Here is a 13269-nt window from a genome sequence, read left to right as displayed (position 1 = left end):
TGGGTTTGATCCCTGGGTTGGGAAGATCCCCTGGAGAAGGAATTGGCAACCCACTCCAATTGTCCTTGTCTAGAGAATTCCATGGACAGAGGAACCTGGTGTGCTGCAGTCTGTGGGGTCGCAAAGAGTTGAACATGACTGAGCAATTAACAACTAAGTTGAGTATGATGCCTCTAGTGACTATATGAATGAAAACAAGTTCTGATTTTCATCCAGAAATCTGTAATGTTTGAATTTTGTATCAGGAGACCAGCGTTACTCAACCTTCCCAGGTACTCATACCCACAGTAAAGACAAACCACTGGGTTGAATTAAAAGCTGTTAAATTTAGTGACCAGAGATTGAATAGCATTGAATATTCCTGCACTTGAGTAGCATTACCATGGACACCAGTCACCAACCCAAAACTGACGTAAAAGTTGTACGTGTCTATACCTACACACACACACACACACACACACACACACACACACACACACACTGACATAATTATAAAGCAGTTCTCCTCCACTACTTAGTTATGCATCAATCCTCTTTCATTTGTGATGGATGAAGCCAACATCAGCAGTGAGAGTCTGAAGTTATGTTGATTTTTATTGTGCAAACACAGGTAAATTAGCTAAAGGTCAATTCTAAGAATAAACTGACAAGATGGAAGAGGTCGCTGGAGAGAGGAGACTTACTAAATCCTCCACTTGGCAGTTAAGTGCTTTTAAAAGGCTGATTAACAGGAAAGTCACCTCCTCCTTCCTCCAGGACAAACCCCTTGATAGTCATTGGACTGGGACACATTTTTCTTAAGCCTTTTAAAAGTAAATTCCCTAAATAAAGCAAAGAAGATAGTTTAGGAACTACAAATTCTTTACTCAATAAACAATACAACTTTTTTCACAAACAAGAAGAACATTGTTTAAAGTTTAGGAAGCTGAGGAATAAAGAGATCCATTGGGAAATAAAGGAGGGAAAGAAAACTAAATCCAGTTTAAGATTAAAAAAAAAAAATTCTTGGCCAAAATAATTCGTGGTTCAAGTACATTAGTTTCACTGACCATTCTTCACTTTCCTTTGATATTGGTTTTTACTTAAATATTAATTAATGATTATGACAAGCATGAATTTAAGTCATTTATTCTCTGTTTATTGTAGTGGGTTGGTGGGGGGCGGATTTGGGACCTCTCCAGTTACTCTGTTTTATGGATAGGATCAACTGGATCCCTGAAACCTCCAAATTTGTTTTTTTTTTTTTTTTCCTTTTGAATAATTATAGTACAGCCTTCTCTCCTAGTCAGAGTGACTGAAAAATTCGAGAACTTCATATCATTACAAATGAAATTTTTGAATCCACTCCTTATTTCTTTTTTGAAAATGTACTCTTCTTTATGGACTTTGCTTTACATTTTTAGTTAATGGTGAGGTTCAGGGTCATCAGCTCTCTGAGGGTTTCTTAATATTGCTTGAGTCAAAGTGGACAAAGTAAGCAGTACAATGACCCAGGATTTTCTTCGTGATACACAGCTAAATTCATTCAACGTTCCATACTCATTTTGGTGGTTTGTATGTGCAGTTATTGGAACCCCTTTTGGGGCCACACACTCCATTAAATTTTGGATCACTCTGAAGTTCCTCTGATGCAAACTGTAAATGGGCCTAGAGATGAACAACTCTCTTTGGAAAAGGGCATTATCTTTGTTCCTTGTTGGGTATCATTAGTACACATCTCACTCAGAGATATGATCCCATCTACCCAGTCATACCACTACAGTGATGCAGGTTTTCAGTTTGGGGACAAAAAGGTACAAACATCAAACATACACAAAATGGAGAGGAGGTCATGAGTGACAAGCAGATGAAAGGGCAAACCAACTATGGACATCTGCCCGGACCTAGTCCTAAGACGTTCTTCTTTGGTTTTGTTTTTTTCTTAAGATAATGAATTATGAGGGCTCTGACTCATCTGTAGTGAAAAGTGAGAGGGAGTGCCACTAGGAAGTAAGAGTAATGGTGACCTCTGCATAGTCCCTAAACACCAGAGTTTCTCAAAGGAAAGTCCACAGACCATTCCATAGAAACCATTAAGGATGAAAGCCCCAAATGCAGGTTCCTTGGCCCCCTTTGAAGTTTCTGCATTAGACTTTCTGGGATCAGGGTCAGGGATCTGCGTTTTTACAAGCGCTACAAATGACTTTCCGCACGCTGAGTACTGGAAATACTGCCAACACTTCTGCAATGGAGGTCACTGAGGGGTGAATCTCCATTCCAGTGTATATGGCAAGATGAGAAAAACAACATTTCAAAGTAGCTTTGTGCTTGCATCACAAAGCTGTGATTATTAAAGCTTAACACTCTTTTTCTTTCAGCAGGGGTGGAGAGCAATAACCATTTCATCTAAAATCAGAATGATGAAGGCAATATAAATCAAACCCATTTCAGCAGGTTTCATTTGGTCTAATTTCTCTGCAGATATTAATCATTATACAGTCCTGTACAAATGACATCTAACTCCATTCTAACTTAGAATACAGAATGCTCACTCTAATGCTGTCTCTTGTGTATTATTTTGACAATATAAAAGAAAATAAATAAATTGAGTCATCCAGATTGTAAGATGCCAACAATACCAAGACATTAAGAGAAAAACGGCCCATGCTGACCCTATAACCCAGCATGCAAATTGGCAAAAACATTTATCTGTCATGGTCATGGGGGAAAATAACTCTCATCGTTTTTCCTCTGAAAATTGCTATGTCACGTGGAGGTTGACAAAGGATTCTTCCTAAAAGTGTGTAGAGTCTTAACTCTAGGAAAGATAATCCAGATGACCAAGATTAGTCAAGTCCCACTGCATGATAGAAAGTGCCAGAAAATACCAGCATTTAAATGCTCTGGATTAAACCACTATGATAAAAACAAAGTTTTTGAAAAGCTGAAATTGTAACAGAGAAAAATATATGAGAATCAAAGTTTGTCTCCCACTTTGGGAATTGGTGTCAAGTAGTTTTGCAAAACACCATGTATGCCTTTTCTTTGTCTCACTTTAGCCTGTTTTGCTAGGTACCAACAAAGCAATAAGCAGAGAGGAATCTAACCCTGAGAAGCAAAGTTAATCCAGAAGCTCAAGCAGTGGCAACTAAGAGGACCCAGAGTGAACAGTACACATCTGAGCTATGGGTAAATGTGTCTGTGAATCAAGCAAGCAAGGTGCCCATGAATCAAGCAAGACCAATGACAAAAAATGAGAAATTCCTTATTAGCTCCCCATTTATACATGTGCCCCTGCCTCACATGAAGCAGTTGGGAGTAGACATGTTATAGCTATGGAGGAATAAAGAACAAAGGGAACACTAACGATTTGTGCACTGTTCCCCTTTTATTGTAATTCACCATGCATGCATTTCCAGGAAGATAACTGTGCCTACAAGTACAAAGGATAACATCACTGCATATTTTGGAAGCCACTTTGTTGTTTTACGGCCACATCTCAATGCAATTTTTTTCTTAGCAGAGGGAGGGAGAGCACACTACCACCATGATCCAACAGTTTTATTTTCCTGTCTTCCCCCTTTCCTGCTGAACACAGATCACTCCCTTTTTGATAGTGGGTCAGAGGACTTTATAAATATAGTTCTGACTTCAGAAGACCCACATACCTTAGAGAATGACCTCCACAAGCTCACTGGATTTTAGCAAGGCAAAATTTTCCAAGGTCTCTGTGCATATGATCCCTCATTCATTTGACCCATTTGATGCTACTAGTCTCTCCAAATCAGCCTTTGTCCTTACCAGTAATCAAGAAGCAAACCATATATATTGTATCCAGAAATAAATTAAAAATTCTTGAAACTATTTTAAGTTTGAGGAAATGAATATGATACATGGTGCAGGGCCACAATAGTATTTAATCTTCTAGTTCACTTACCCAGAATTCATTTCCAGTGTTGCAGGCGGCATAGGCCTCACGTCAATTCCACTTAAAATAAAACTGAAGATGTGCATGGACCTGGTGCCTCTGCAGAGACTTTTACTGACCAGGTTTACAAATCTGCCTGCAATGCAGGAGACCCAGATTCAATCCCTGGGTTGGGAAGATCCCCTGGAGAAAGGAATGATCACCCACTCCAGTATTCTTGCCTGGAAAATTCCATGGACAAAGGAGCCTGGTGGGCTACAATCCATGGGGTCACAAAGAGTTGGACACGACTGAATGACTAACTTTCACTGTTATTTCCATACCAACAACCACACAAATGAACACTCTGTTGCTGTTTCAGCTATATGAACTATTTGGTTTGAGCTGACCCCGATTTAAAATGTTATTATTACTTTAAACAGACTTGCCACCACTGTTTCCACCCCCGTCCCCGGGGGTATAAAGACAGCCTAAACAGGGGGAAAAAAAAAAAAATGACAGGTCAAAGAACAGAGAAATGCCATGAACATTTCCTCTGCAATGTTTCATTTCCTATTTAAAGTACGTACATAGTAGGAATAGTGAGTTGATGGCCATCTTACTAGTTCTCCAATTCTTACTAGTGTGTTTCTATCTTAAAGCCATTTCAATCAGGTCTAAAATTTAAGAAAGTTGGGACTCTGGACATTTTAGTTAGACCCCGAACTCTTTGACAGAACTTCCAGTAGGACCATAAGAATCATTTGGGCAAAGCGAGTTTGGGGATATTTTCACCAAATTCAACCTCTTGACCCATTAAGTTCTATGATCCTTTGCAGGATCTTCTATTACCAATATGACCAATATGAAATGGTATAAAGACACATTGAAAACACTAAAGACATACTGGTAGGCTCTACAAAGCTATGTTGTAGTTAAGATCAAATGTCTGCTGATATACTAATGTATGAAAAAACAGCACTTAAATTCATAAATATAATTGTCTTACAACACAACTCCAAAAATGATATTTCTTTTTTCACTTCAGCAAAATTGTTAAGTCCTTTTGAACCATCAGGACAAAAAAACATTGGCTGTTGCCGAGGTGTGAAGGTAAGAATTAACAAAAATTCAGAAAGCTATCCATATGTTAATAGGGACTAATAACAAGTATCAAGACACACCTCTTACATAATAATGTGCATCAATGAAAGATTTCAAAAAGAAGCAATGGGTCACTATGTCTCCCTCCCATAGACATCATCCAGTTGCGTTTATTATCTGTGGTACATATATACATACCCATACACACAAAATTAAAAAAAAAATTAGGAGCTCTTGACACACAATTAAGGATGGAAAAAAATATTTTTTCATTTCCCATGGAAATGCATGAGGAATGCTGAAAGTCAAATCTTCCCCTTTAATCTTCATTTACCACAAATCAATGAAAAAACTATGAGTACATTAATAGAATACAGAGTCGCATGGATGGATGGCTATTAACAGTTTCTTTTTGGTTGTGTCCATACAGGTCAAGGATGTAAACAAGAAAGACAGTTTAGAAAGCCCAACTCTTAATTTCAGAGCTTCAGTTGTCTAGTTGGGTTGTTCAGAGACATCAAAGAAGTGAGAGCCATCTTCTAGTATGGACACAGCCAAATCCCAGATCCCAAAGGCAAACAAAACTGGCTACATGGAAGTAACAGTGAAGCGCTGTAGTTTTAAAAAGTTATGAGAAATGATTAGGGGAATGTGTGAAATATAATTTCCCCTTAAAACAAAAGGCTGGACCCTTATTCAAGGACTGTGTGTTGTTCTGACTGCCACAACTACATAGGAATGCAGAGAACTTAATGTGGAGTACTGGAAAGATCACTCCATTAAAACATGGGCAGAAACATTGAGAGAAGGAAGGTAATTCAGCTCAGGGTAAAGAAGGCTGAATTGGGGTCATTTTGCAGTGATTTTTGTGAATACGGATGTTTGGCTTTTTAAAATACAAAGAATGTGTGAATAGCTCTTCTCACCTTCTCCTGGTGCCGTGAAAGAGCAGTGCAGTAAAAGGGAGCCTGAGGGTGTTTATTTCCAAATAAGGAAGACAATTTGCTGATGATGGGGGTTATTAGATGTAAGGAAATGTTGCCAAGAGAGGCTCAGAAATCTTCCCAGAAGGGTTTTAAGAAAAAAGCAGAGGCGCCTGTGGCTGAAGGACTCTAAGAGGGTGCTGGTTGGGGGCAGGAACAACCCGTTAGGGGGCCCAGGCTCTGGGGTCATGTGCTCTGTGTGTATATACATACTTGGTTGTGCTTCTGTTGCACAAATACTCATGCATACGGAGTCAATATAAACTGGCACATAATCAATTTGAGTGAAAATTCATATAAATCTGCCACTTTGCCCCCATTACCCCATAAACAAAAGGAAAACGGAAAATTTAAAAATCCAAACCTATGGCATTGGGCCAGATCGCTACCATAATTTTCATTCAAAGGAGGGAGGTAGAAGAGGAGGGGAAAAACCCAGTTTGGGATGAATGATTTCCCAAGGCCTCTCAGCTATTCTTATGTAGCTGGCTCTCATTTATAGATAAGATACTCAGCACATGGGACCAAGTTAACAAACAAACGAAGAACCAAAAAAAAAAGAGAGAGAGAGAGAGAAAGAGAGAGTTTCTTATACTTCCACATCTGGAAAGAAATCTACCCTGTGGATTGACGTGTTAAGGTGAACTAGGTAAACAGGCAGTAGTAGATCAATGGGCTACTGTGTTCTAACAAATGTGTATTGTTAGTTGTTTTCTCTTTTCAAATATGGATTTCTTTCAGGAGGTTTATTTCAAATCGGTGACACACTGTTTCTTCTCCCACCCCCGCCCCCTCACCCACCCCTATAGATGATACTTCCGTAAAAGTTCAGATTGCCAAGGGTGTTTTCTCTCTGGGAACCTATCTGGAATTTTGATCTTTAGGAAATCCTGGATGCATTTCTCCAGCTCTTCCTCAATTGACAGCTTTTCCTTAACAGCTTTTTTTTTGCTACTCATGTTCGACTCCCTGGAGCTGGAAGTCAGAGTCCGGAGCAGGTCACTTTTCCGTCGCATCTCTGACTGCTGGATCAGCTGGACGGGGCCCTTCTTGATGGGACGGTCCAGAGTCTGGATGTTGGTCTGGCGTGTCACGGGCCCACAGATGACTGTCTCCTGGGGAGAGCTGGCCTCAGACTGGCTGTCGCAGCTGGAGGTGGAGAGGTCGTTGCAGGAGGTGCCACTCTCTCCTTCTTTGTCACCCTTGCCATTCTTGCAGCAGCAATCACAGTGTGAAGATGACCACCTGGAAGGCTCACCTGCAAAGAAGCACAGGACGCAAGGAGTGAATGTCAGGCAGCTCAGCTTGGAGTAGCAGCACTGCATATCAACACACACACAAGCATGCACAACCATGTCTTTAGAAGAAACAGGACGGCACACAGGATGGGTTGCAACAGGAGTACCCAGCAGCCAAGTTCACTGAGGGAAGGAAGTTAATAAGGGTGAGCTGCATAAGAGGAAATACACTCTAATGCATCAGTCAATGGAGTCGATAGTTACTCAGCTACACAGTGTCATCACTAACTTTGTTACCTTGGCAGACCATTTAATTCTCAAAGCTTTAGTTTCCTCATCTGTGAGAAGAAGAAAATAATTTCCCTGCTTTCAAGAGCTGAAGGGTGGAATTAGATAAAGTAAGTGAAATTCTCTGGGATATAGTGAAGGACAGGGAAGCCTGGCATGTGGCAGTTCATCGGGCTGCAAAGAGTTGGACATGATTGGTGACTGAACAACAAACAACAACAAAAATGAAGTTCTTAATGCAATGTGTGGCACACAATAAGCACTCAGTAAATGCTAACTGACTTTACTGTGGCTGATGTTAAGCCCTAATCCTATGCCCATGTTATTGCAGTCAGGTAAACAGGGAGATTCTCGAAGAGTGGAATGACAGCTGCCAGTCAGGGAAGGCTTACTTTGTACAAACCCACAAGCAAGTTCTTCGTACCCATTAACGTACTAGACCCTCATGACCATTCTAAGACATCAGTATCTCCATCCCCAGTTTCCACGTAAAGAAACTACAGACCTTAGAATTTTAGAAACTTGCTGTAGGACTTCCCCAGTGGTCCAGTGGTTAAGTGTCTGCCTGCCAATGCAAGGGACACAGGTTCAATCCCTGCTCCAAGAAGATTCCACATGAGGTGGGGTAACTAAGCCCTGCGTCACAACTACGGAAGCGCATGCACCCTACAGGCTGTGCTCTGTGACCAGAGAAGCCACTGCAATAAGAACCCCGTGAAGCATAACTAGAGAGGAGCCCCTGCGCTTGGCAACTAGAAGAAGCCCTTGCACAGCAACAAGGACCTAGCTGCAGCTCCCCAGAAAGGAATTTGCCGCAGTTTGTACAAAGCTGTACAATTTGTAAATGGCAGAGCTGGGATTTGAAAACAGGCTTCCCAAATACTATAACTAATCTGTCTGTAAAATTCATGCTTCTCTTTCAAAACAATTTTCAAAGTATCACTTCTCTCTGAAGTCTTTGTTTACCTATCCTCAGAAATAGTTGCCAACTTTTCCTCTGAGTTATGATCTTCTCTTGTAAGTGCCTCTACTATTACACATATCACATTTTGTTATAGTTCTTTTCTGTCTTAGGCATCTCAGCTATTATACCATGAGCACCCTGAGGTAGACACAATGAAGAGTGCATTGTTGTCATCCCAGAAAAGGCTCAAGTAAGAGTATAGAAATTCAATAATTATTATTATCCTGATAATAATTCTGAAATACCTTGATCCAGCCATACCTGAAACTTGGCCTTTCAATGAGGTTTCACTTATATGATCCACTCCATTATATTTAAGCCAGTGTGAATTCCTCTCTCCCTGTTTCCCTGAGTCTTGATTCACAGCAGTACATTCAGCTATTTGGAGCAGAGCCATTTTTCAGATACTCAGTTGGTGGCTCCCTAAACTAGGAAATCCAGACTCACTGCGCAAAGCAATTTCCTGAGTCTAAGTCACTGCTCCAAGCCTTCCACTCTCTACATAGCCACAGTCTTCTTGGAGTCATAAACCTAATACTGTTTACTGATCAGATGTTATACACTGGGTGCTTCATATAGTTCATTGCACTAATGCTGTGAACAAATTAAAGGGAAATCAATCCCCTTTATGATGTTAATATTAAGGGCAAAGATAATGTGGTACATTTATATGTTTTAAAAGGGATCCAGTTTCGATTTGCACTATATCTTATTCTTATAAATAATGAGTCACGTGATAATAATATCCCACTTTGTTATCATTTCTAATGTGGTCAAAGTAGAGGAACTTTAGGATGGAAACTATTAGGAAGATTATGTCCTGTCATCTATTACAATATCTGCCTTCTACATATCTAAACAACTTAAATATTTATAACAAGTTATACATTTTTCTTCAGAGATAGTAAAAAAGAAAATCCCTATAAATCACAATGACAAAAGGATCTCTAATATATATCCGTTCTTCTGTACTACTTTTCAAATGTGCCTGAATATTCATTGTATATATATACCCATTAAATAAAATGCAACAATCCAATTAGCCAGAAGGAATCACCACAGCAGTGATGTCCTAGTTATCACAGGCTATTACAAATAAATATCTTCCATGCAACAGAGAAACTGTTCAATATGGGCCAGCTGGTGACTGAACGTATCAGCAATAGAAAATGGTTACTGTCTGCCAGCCCAGATTCTGAGGAGGGTGTTTTTTTCTCCTTCAGAAGGTAGAATTTGCCTGTGCCTCTCCAAACCAGTCCATCCCTATCCTAATATGATTCCATGGAGAAATGGCTCCAATGAGTTGGGTCAAGGAAAAGTAATCACCCCAACCCAGGGCTGATCTAGTTTGATCTTTCTTGAGGAGAGTTCAGAAACTGAACAAAACCTTAAAAAAAGAAAGAAAAGGAATAGGATAAAGACAGAAAATAGAAGAAAAAGATGTGTTGGAATACACCTGCCTATAAATTTAAAACAAGATAACAAAATATTTTGGCCATTAACCCTCCTGAATCAGTAGAAATACAAGCCTGGGGGACCAATGCAAGGGGGTGCAGGTTTGATCCCTGGTCAGGAAGCTAAGCTCCCATGTGCCTTGTGGCCAAAAAACTAAAACATAAAACAGAAATACTATTGTAACAAATTCAATAAATATTTTGAAAATGGTCCACATCAACAACAACAACAAAAAAGAACAGGCCTGTATTTCTCTGTCCAAGAGTTACCTTCCCCTGAAAGTCTTTCTATTCAATGGACTTAGAGGAAAACCTAAGGCTTTTCTGAAAGGCAGTTTAACAACATGAACACTAACATGTGAATGAGTCCTATGTGCTCATGTGGAAAACTGCATGCAGCCCTCCACGACCTGTCCAAGCCAAGATGCTGGCACAGATGCATTATTTCTGCCCTGAACTGCTGGGATCATCATGGATTTAAATGTCAGTTGGGATCCACCAGCTTCCAGGCAAAGAGAAGTATTACTTTCCATTAATTCTAGGCACTATCACTATTAAAGGGAAATTAAACAGATTAATTTTAGTGGAGCCCATTATACTTCCACATGTTTCAATATTTTATGAGCACATCTGAATGTTTTACTACTTTGGAAAGGTAATTCATAAGATAGCTTCTGAAGTCTATATATTAGGTTGAAATCAAGGAAGAAGATGGTATTAATACAGTTCAGTTAAAAGTGCAGTCTGAAGGGTCATTATAAAATATGAAAAATAATCAGATATGAGAAGAGAACCATATTGTTTCTTTTTTCTTTTGCTTACCCCTTTCCCAAGAATTTAACCACAGCAGACAGAGGATATAAACCAGAACACAGAAAACACTTTCACCCTTGCAGCGCCACTGACATAAGCTTACCTATTCTGGAAAGAGTAAAAGGATCTGTGAAAGGTCAATTCTGTAACTCAAGGTATTCTAGAATCCTCCCCATTATAGCAAAGTACGATCTCCTAAATAACCTGGTACTTCAAACTGCAACATACTTTTGCTCCCAATTTGCTGAGGTTTCAATACTGGCTGGAATAATTCTCTCCATTTGAGGAGAAAATAGGTTACAATTGATTAGTCAGATATAGGGAGAAAATCATTTCATTCCCAGAAAATTCTCATTTGTTGATATTAAAACAACAAAATATCTGCAGCCTTTTGGGGGTGTATTAACTAGTTTCTGGTCAAAGAGCCTAATAGCTCTTCCTTATCTTTAAATAAACCACTGCTGAATTTGTTAGACATCATTTTTGCTGCCAGGCACATAATAGAGGCTTGATAAATGTTTGATGATTAAAGGAATGAGTCAAACACATGTGTTGAATTATAACACATTGATAACACAGTAGATAGATTACAGGCTCCAGAGTCAGGCTCTGCAATATGTCAGCTTGGATCAACTACTTTACCTCTCTGAGCCTTAGTTTTCTCTTCTGAAAAATAAGGTTAGTAATAGTGTCTTCCTCATAAGGGTTTTAGGAAAATTAAATAAGATAATTAAGGTAAAAGTGTTTCATGGTTTGTGGCACCCAATCCACACTTTGACCAGTGTACACATTCATTCTGCTAGAAGCCAGAAACTGATCCACATAAACAAAACAAATCAGGAGCTTATTAGATATGATGATTATGTTTCTACTAACATGCTATACAACCAATTCTTCAGTCTGGCTGGAGCATCGTGTTAGGAAGAACACTAATGCTATAACTGGATTCTTCAGGAAAATGTACACTGAGCATTTCGTAATGTCTGATTTTGCTTGGGAGTGGAGAGTAACCATTAGCACATACTATGAGACCAGGGGATAATTTTGGAAAGAAGTTTCCTTTACAGTACAGTGCTTAGAATTTCGCAAATGGATGGAACTTCCAGGATAAAAATTTACTCTTGGACACATCAGATAAATTTAAACCCAGAGCCCAGAGGCCTTTGTAGTTGGGATTAAATGGGAGGGGCAGGAAACTCAATAGCCTCGAGTCCTTAAACACTAAATCTTCCAGCAGTTTACAACTTGGACAAATTGAGGACCAATCAAGAAAATTAAGTGAGTGGACTTGGTCCCTCTCCACTATAGCCCTTAGTTCTTACTGACAAAGAAGGAATAAAAGAGGAAAGACTACAGAATCTTTCTCCTCTATGAAAGATTCAAACCGAGCTGAGTGAATCACAGCTTAGCAAACTCACAAAGTGCTTATGCATTTTTAAAAGAGGCAGCTCTGCAATCTACCCACACTTCAAATCCTCCACCTGCTAATGGCTGTGAATACAGTGCACATCATTTACAGCAACAGCTGGGAAAACTGCTTCTCCCTGTCTTTTCTGTCAATGATGTAGGAGCCTGCCAGTCTGGGAGCTAGGTGGCCAGATTTAATTTATCGAGGCTGCTGAAACACTTTCTCGGTATCCCGGTTGAAAAGTCAATAATGCCCAAACTGATGTTTTTATAATTCTGCTAACCTTGGAAAAGATATTGCACAGTGGAGATTGGGAATAGACAGACTGTGCAAGCACCTGAGAAAAATACATCTTCCATCTTGACAATCCTCATTTTTGCTTGTGGTTGACCTTTCCTGCACATGGATATTTGGCCTTGGAGGGACCCAGCTGGGGATCCTCATTAAGATGAGGTAAGACTGGGAAAGAGCAGACAGTGAAACCATCCATGCATCTGTCAGGGCCAATCAGGAAAACAGATGTTCAACCTGTTATCTTAAGAGGGAGAATTTAATATAAGGAAGTGGTTAAACAGATGTTGGATGGATCAAAGATAGTGACTGCAAGAGGCAGCTACCACCCTTAGAACCAAGGAGACAAATAAAAGAGATGGGGTCACTAGAACTGAGATGTTGGGAACAGGCATCCTGAGCGAGGTGAGACCCAGACATGTGAGAAGGGCAACCTCCCTGCTGCTGGTCATGGTATCTGAAGGGGCTCTGGGATTAAAGAAAAAAAAAATGTTGAGAACTAGAACCAGCTCCTTCTGGGGGAAATACAAGCTGGATTGATTCTGATGAGCAGAAAGCAGGCAAGGAGTCCTTCTTCTCCTGCTGTGTTACAGTCTTCCTCTATGTCCCCTATGGACAGAACCTAACAGGAAGGCAGCTGAGCCCATGAAAAGAGTGGTTAGCTGAATCACAACCTCAGCACAGCAGACAGGGGTGGGTTTGAAGCCCAGAGATAATGGCTAAATAACAGCACACTGACCCCTCCAGGGATTCGACAGAAAAGACACAGCTCTCGACCTGCTGGACCATGAGTGGAGATGGAGGAGTTAGGGAATGGAAATGAAGAACCATCATTGTCAT

The 13269-nt window shown here is 40.0% G+C and overlaps 1 protein-coding gene across 1 annotated transcript in view; it reads right to left on the bottom strand.

Moving 5' to 3' along the window:
* Positions 1-6776: 6776 nt before the first annotated feature.
* Positions 6777-13269, bottom strand: part of KCTD16 (potassium channel tetramerization domain containing 16) — a 309259-nt gene continuing 302766 nt past the window's right edge. Inside the window, exon 2 of the mRNA XM_068981327.1 lies at positions 6777-7231. Within this exon, the coding sequence (XP_068837428.1) occupies positions 6777-7231 (455 nt within the window). The remainder of the gene's footprint in view (positions 7232-13269) is intronic.

The sequence above is a fragment of the Capricornis sumatraensis genome, chromosome 9 (assembly GCF_032405125.1).
Source record: "Capricornis sumatraensis isolate serow.1 chromosome 9, serow.2, whole genome shotgun sequence".
Taxonomy (NCBI): Eukaryota; Metazoa; Chordata; class Mammalia; order Artiodactyla; family Bovidae; genus Capricornis; species Capricornis sumatraensis.
Note: the sequence above shows the minus strand (reverse complement) of the source record. Positions and strands in the feature narration are given on the sequence as shown.